We start from the raw sequence: 7,185 nt of genomic DNA on the forward strand, positions 1-7,185 counted from the left end.
CTGCCCACACAGACACGGGCTGGCAGTGCCAGCTCCGGGACCTCCCTCTCTGCACCACCTCTATCCCCCCCACTCCACTGCACCTTCTCCACTCCTTTCTCTCCATGACTCACCTCACCTCTGCTTGGGCTGTGGTGCTCCATTACATGCCACGCCTGTGGTCTGTCTCCCTTCAGCTCCTGAGCAGCCACTGCTCCTCCTCACCCTCCTCTAGGGCCTGCCATCCACCCTCTCCCTTTGCAGCCAGGGGGCCTAGACCCTAAGTCTGCCCTCTCCCCATCCTTCTGCCCCTGCCTCCTCCCCCTTCTCACTTCACCAGACTTCAGTCCACGTCCTGTCCCCACCAGTGACACCAGTGGCCTAGTTAGTGGCTCAGCTCACTTTCCCTGCCCCAGCTCCCTGCACTGATGGCAGTCACTGAGGCTCTGCCTTCCCTCTGGACCCCATGGCCGCCTTCCCAGCTCTTCTTCCACCCTTGCCCAGGCCTCTCCCCCACCTCTGTAGCGCTGTCCCTCGGGGACCCCACCGACCCCCAGCTTCAGGGTCAGGCTAGCCACACTCTCCCAAGCCCACGCCTCTGAACAGCGCCCTCCAGAGAACCACCTGCCCCACTGCTCCCACATCACACATCGGCTTTTCCCAAGGGACCACCAGCCTCCTTCCAGCAGCAGCTCCTCCTGGGACCCTCTGTGGACAGTAGTGTGGTCCCTGGCCACCCAGGCCCCTCCCTGGCACTTCACACCTGGTCAGCTGCACTGCAGTCCTCCTCCCTCGCCACTTTCCCATCGCCCTTTCCTGTCCCCGTATCACAGGCCCCCTGATCTCCCACCCAGGCTGCAGCACAAGGCTCTCTTTCCTCTCTGCCACCCATCCTCTTCATTTCTGGAGTATTCTTTTTTCCAGAGCTGCTCTTATACCTCTTCCTGCTGAAGTATCTTCACTATTGCCTCCCAAATTAAGGACACATTTCTTACCCCACACTCAGGGCCCATCCCCACTATTACCTGCCACCCAGCCCCGTCCCTAGCTCTTTCCTGTGCCCGGCCCATCCAGCTGCCTAGTTGAGCAGCCCATTGTTGCCCTGCCTGGCCTTCCCATGTGAGCTCCCCCTCCAGCTCAGGTGCTCTGCCCTCACCTTAAATTCTTCCCATCCTTCAAGGCCCACGTCAAACACAGCCTCCTCCATGACACCCTCTTGCCCTAACCAGTGTGACTTCTACCTGGAGCCCCCGCTGTCCTGAGGCTGCGATCATCCTCCGGGCTCTCATCCTCTGTTGCCTCTGCTTGTGTCCTCTCAGTCCCTGCTTTTCTCACTTAATGGCCATAAGCTCCCTCAAGGCAATTCCCTCCCACATCGGGGCCAGCATGTGACTTATGCCGGTGGGGCTCCAGATTTGTTGCACTGGTGATGTCCTCTCTGTTCATGGCACAGATCACTCACCTGCTCAGTGGAGCTGCAGTGGTCTTTGTAAAGCACCCCCCACCCCAGCCTGCCCCACCGTGGCCTTCAGACCAGAACTCCCACATTCTTCTCCAGCCTCCACATGAATGCCAGGCCCCAACCTCCCTGCTGCATCTCCAGCTGTGCCAGGCCGGCCTGTGGCCTCCACCCCACAGGGGGCTTGTGCTCTGAGCCAGCTGCATCTCCACCTTCCTCCCCGCCGGCCCCCTGCATCCACCTTCCTTCCCGCCGGGCCCCCATGCAGCCCGCCCTCCTGCCCGGGCCTCCCACCAGCTTCCTGGCTGCTATAGTTGCAGCTCTTTATGTGTTTTTTTATTCAGGTTTCCCCTATTTTGTTATATACTCCTAAAAGGTATGTTTAAAACAGCTTTTGCTAATTTAATGTTATTTTAATGGTACTTTAAAAGCTTGCTGTTGAAAAATCAATGATCATTTCATAACACATATGATCTCTTAATTGGCCAAAGATGTCAATCCGGTTTTTCTGCCTGAGTTTTGCTTCCCATCAGCATCTGCATATGTTGCTGTGCATCGTCCGTGCGTTCAGTCCTTCCCACATTTGTCAATTACTTTGTGCCAGGCTCTGTGCTAGGCTTAACTGGGCCTGGACTTCAGTATCTGATGTTTGTTTAAGTGTTGACCCTGCCATTTAGCAGCTCTGAGTGGATCACACTCCAGTCCTTTCTAAGCCTCAGTGTTTCTCATCAGTAAAATGGGGAGCTACATTATCAGGTAATTATGCAGTTTAAATAATATAATTTACATAAGTCTAGCACATGCCTAACACAAAGTATCCAGTAAATGTTAGCTGCTATTAAGTGCTGCACAAATGCCATGTATTATTTAATATTACTATTTGCTAGGCAATTGAGGGGTTAATATAAGGATGATCGAAACAGTCCATGCTCTACCCTGGCTCCTGTCTGGCAGAGGAGACAGACATTACACATGATTTCAGACCCAGCAGGCTGTGGGCTGCTCATAAGCGAGGGATACTGGATGCAGAGGAGGGAAGGGATCTGGGAGGTAGATGTGGGATCAGACCTGCATCTTGAAGGATGAGTAGGATGCTGATGGGCAGAGAGAGCAGGCAGGGCAGAAAGAGCAACCAGGGCCTTCCTAGCAGGCGACACAGCCTGGGGAAAGGCACAGGGCAGCCAGATGCTGGGCTGTTGGGCCCAGGGCAGTGGCAGATGGGGACAGGGAGCCGGTAGTGTTATGGTTGGTTTGAAAGACAGGGTCTGCATCCTTGGAGAAGAGATTAATGAGACTTGTCTTCCTCTTTTGTAGCCCGCTCCCAAAAGACTTCAGGCATTGGGCGCCTGATGGTGCATGTCATTGAAGCTACAGAATTAAAAGCCTGCAAACCAAATGGTAAATACTGCTTTGATTCATTCAACAGACATAACTGCCCTGCCCCAGTTTTTGCTGATGACTTTTTGAGACAGAGTCTCAGTGTGTAACCTAGGCTGGAGTGCAGTGGCACGATCTTGGCTCACTGCAACCTCTGCCTCTGGGATACAAGTGATTCTCAAGGCTTAGCCTCCTGAATAGCTGGGATTACAGGTGTGCACCACCACGCCTGGCAAATTTTTGTATTTTTAGTAGACAGGGTTTCACCATGTTGGCCAGGCTGGTCTCGACCTCCTGACCTCAAGTGATCCGCCCGCCTCGGCCTCCCAAAGTGCTGGGATTACAGCACTTTGTCATTGACAAAGTGCCACTGCGCCCAGCCACTGATGACTCTCCTGAGCACTGAATAAAGGAATGCTTTCTAACAGTGTGTCCAGTGCCGCTAAAATGCGCATATTGGACCAATATTCTTATCACTGTTTTCCCAGAAAGTGCCAGTGCCCGCCTTCCCGAGTGTGTCTGCGCCGAGGAAGCATGCAGCAGGTTGCAGTGACACTCACCTAGGATTGTTCCATGGGGAGTGGTCCTGGCGGTGGAGCTCTCGGCCACTCCCCAGTTAATGCTGCTGTCAGCACTGGGAACTTCGAGACCCTGTTACTAGACCACAGGGATATGGTGCCCCAGGCAGCGGCTCCTGCTGCCATGGTCTCGAGTGACCCATTATCTGGAATCCTGCTTCTGCTCAGGGAGGGCACTGTCAGTCGCTTCGTTTTACCTGCATGCACCACATGTGTCTGTGGTTTGTTTTTGTTCAGGAAAGAGCAACCCATACTGTGAAATCAGCATGGGCTCCCAGAGCTACACCACCAGGACCATCCAGGACACACTCAATCCCAAGTGGAATTTTAACTGCCAGTTCTTTATTAAGGATCTCTACCAAGATGTGCTGTGTCTCACCCTGTTTGACAGAGACCAGTTTTCACCAGATGGTAAGTGTCGCTCAGCCAGGGGATCTAAAGGCTTTCCCAGTTTCCTAGATCCTGGAGTCCAGATCTAGGGGCCTCAGCTGTGTGCAGACCCCATGCCACTTCAGGGAAGTGACACAGGCCTGTGTCATCTCACTTTGGCAGCAGGTAGGTGGCCTTCCTCAGGGGAGGAGGTGGCCTGAGATGTGTTTCAGGTCTTTGACCCATCACTCCCTACACACACGACGTGAACACCACTCCTGGAGCATTCTCAGAATGGAGATTTGAATTCCATGTGGCAGCTTCTCACACACAAACCTGCCATCATTCCCCACACACCCACTCACGACATTCAACAGCCATGAGCCAAAAGAAGTTCCTTGTTTCAGATTTGAAGGTTTTATGAACCCACTTCTTCCGGATGTAGCTCTTTAATGATTTTATAAAGAAGAAAGACTTCTGACTCTCCTGTGTTTATTCACCAGATTTCCTGGGTCGCACTGAAATTCCAGTGGCAAAAATTCGAACAGAACAGGAAAGCAAAGGCCCTATGACCCGCCGACTGCTGCTGCATGAGGTCCCCACCGGGGAGGTCTGGGTCCGCTTTGACCTGCAGCTTTTTGAGCAAAAAACTCTCCTGTAGGGGTTCTAAAGGACAGCACCAGCGGAACAGCCCACAAGGCTGGGGCTGGAGAATGAGAGACTGCGCTCTCTTGGGGCTGAGGGAGCACCATGCAGCTTCACCCCTCACAAAGCCATGCACGCTGGGGGCTCTGTTTTCCTGCACACTAAATAGCTAGCAATCTATGCAAACACCTTTCCCATAAAGAAACCAAACCCCATAGTACAGTGCCTTGTCCTAGTGTTCACATGTTCAGCTCTGTTTAGATGCCAAGGTTTCCATTTTCAGGGCTATACAAAGTATTACTTGGAAATGAGGCATCAGACCACCAGATGTTACCGCTCGGTTGAATGTGTCCACCGTGGAGTGGTTTGGTGACGCTGTAACCATTCCACGCCAGTGACCTCTGCTGGGTCACAGCCACTCAGGAGGGGAAGGGTCAGGATGAGAGGCTGCAGCCTCGACACTTGCGCGGCCTGATACTGAAATAGCGTCTACTCATGCACTGAATAAAAACAGAAACTTGATCATTTTATTCCTGATTAGATTTTATCACTCTCTGCTAAGACAATATAGTCTGGAGTATAAGTGGGAAAACTTGATTTAAATACTGTGAACTCTAATAATGTGGAAAATATTTTTCAACTTTAATTTTCTGCAGTATAAATTATTTATGTAAATTCATTGTTTTTGCATATTTCTTAGGACATGCATCTTTAAGCTTTATCATTGCCCATATGTACAGAAAGAGAATAAAGGCATATGTTTATGGATGGAACTTCTGTCAAAGTCTGACTGATTTACTTTCTATATGAAAGCTGCTTTTTTTCTTTTTAATTTTCTCAGCCAGATGAAAGGCTCTTAAAAGGTACCTTCACAAGTTGCCTATAATGAAACCAAGTTTCCTTCCTGGTACATGGGAAAACCAAGGACAGAGTGAGGATGAGGTCAGGAGACCCAGGGCCTCATCTTGACTCTGCCACTAATTTGCTCTGTGACTTTGGTGAATCTATCTCGTGTTTCTGGGGCTAGGTTTCTTTAATGGGTGAAATGGATGATCTCTGTGGGAGCTACTGACCCTCCTTCAGCTTGCATCATCGAGTGATAACCTGACGGTAACTTACAGCAAAGAAATGCACACAGGTCTTACACACTAAACCCAGTAAAAACTGGGAAAAGATCTGCCCCCTTTATTTTATTTTTTTTGAGACAGAGTCTCACTCTGTCGCCTAGGCTGGAGTGCAGTGGTTTGATCTCAGCTCACTGCAACCTCCGCCTCCTGGGTTCAAGCAATTCTCCTGCCTCAGCCTCCTGAGTAGCTGGGACTACAGGCGCCCACCACCATACCCAGCTAATTTTTGTATTTTTAGTAGAGACGGGGTTTCACCATGTTGGCCAGGCTGGTCTCAAACTCCTGACCTCAAGTGATCCGCCTGCCTGAGCTTCCCAAAGTGCTGGGATTACAGGCATGAGCCACTGTGCCCGGCCAGATAAGTCCTTTTGAAGGAATCATTTGAATTGCTAGGGCCCGGATTTCTAAGGGACCAGGTCTCCAGGCAGCTAGAGGAACCAGGAAGGATTCAAATGTCCCAAGGGCTTGGGCCTCCACCCTAGCCCCCGCTTCTGTTTAAACATAATTGCTGGGCAAAGGACTGGGAAACAGAACCGGCACATTCAGATTTAAAAATCCATCACTCACTCAGGTATAGATCCTGGGCACTGATTGGTTAAAATATAGACATAAAAAAGGTAAGAGATGTCACTGGATATATGAAACCAAAACAACTGAACATATTGCTTGCTTGTGGGAAAGTCTGGGTAGTCAGGCCCAGTCTCACGGAGCAGAGTGAACTGCTGGCTGTCTCTAGGGTTGGGGCTTGTTGGCCACAAGGCCAGCCTGGCTGATGTCAGCAGCAAGGCTGCCCTGATGACTCAAAACCAGCTCTAGGCTTACTGGGAACGAGAGCTACGGAACCGTCCTGTGTTCCCAGGGCTGCGAGGACGGTAATCCTCACTGTGGCGAGTGCCATTTCTCCACTGCTAGATACGACAGGACTTTTTGGTCAGATTTAGGGCAGAGGAGCATCAGGACCAGTCAGACAACCTCTATGAAACCACAGACCACTCGGAGCGTCGGCACACCCGGCCACTCCAGCTGTCCCCTTACGCCTAGGAGCGCACACCTGCCCCTTTAGAAATCAAATGTAAGCCTGACTTTTGGGAGGATGTGGGGTGTGCCTGAGTCTCCATACCCCGAGTCTCTATCCCGAGTCTCCATACCCCGAGTCTCCGTACCCGAGTCTCCATACCCCAAGACTCCATACCCCCGAGTCTGTACCGCCTGAGTCTCTGTACCACCTGAGTCTATGTACCTCCACCCCAGCAGGACCCGGCATATGTGCCTCATGTGCCCAGACATCTCCCCTTTGCTGAGAACCCCCTCAGCAGGTCCCTCCAGTGCTCTTCAGGAACAGGTGCCATGGCCGGGGAGGGGCACTCCGCTCTCTTAAAAGGCAACCCAAATTGTGAGCAATTTGATAACCAAGTCTGAGTGCATGTGAGGAGGGGATAAACGTGTTGTGTGGCACCTGAGGGACTGACCTGAGAGAACACTGCCACCTCTGAGCTAGGGGACTGCCACCTCTGAGCAGCTCACCAAGCCTCAGAGCATTGTGTGTTGGGAGAGGATAATAGTATCTTACTGCGAAAACTTTTCAGTGAACAAAGTACCTCACAGGGTTCCTGGTTCACAACAGGAGCTCAATAAATAAGAACTCCTGTGA

At 51.6% G+C, this 7,185-nt stretch overlaps 1 protein-coding gene across 13 annotated transcripts in view; it reads left to right on the plus strand.

Annotated features, from left to right (window-relative positions):
* ITSN2 (intersectin 2) overlaps nucleotides 1-5,180 on the plus strand; it is a 157,014-nt gene extending 151,834 nt beyond the window's left edge. For 11 of the 13 annotated variants that reach the window (XM_055377547.2, XM_055377543.2, XM_019021326.4 and 8 more), the window contains 3 exons: nucleotides 2,753-2,836; nucleotides 3,631-3,804; nucleotides 4,266-5,180. In XM_055377547.2, the coding sequence (XP_055233522.1) occupies nucleotides 2,753-2,836; nucleotides 3,631-3,804; nucleotides 4,266-4,423 (416 nt within the window). In that variant the 3' untranslated portion in view covers nucleotides 4,424-5,180. Of the gene's footprint in view, nucleotides 1-1,782; nucleotides 2,728-2,752; nucleotides 2,837-3,630; nucleotides 3,805-4,265 lie in introns of those variants that run through there. The other 2 variants (XM_063696024.1, XM_063696023.1) reach the window with 1 other exon arrangement.
* The last annotated feature ends 2,005 nt before the right edge of the window (nucleotides 5,181-7,185 follow it).

Source organism: Gorilla gorilla, chromosome 12, assembly GCF_029281585.2.
Source record: "Gorilla gorilla gorilla isolate KB3781 chromosome 12, NHGRI_mGorGor1-v2.1_pri, whole genome shotgun sequence".
Classification (NCBI taxonomy): domain Eukaryota; kingdom Metazoa; phylum Chordata; class Mammalia; order Primates; family Hominidae; genus Gorilla; species Gorilla gorilla.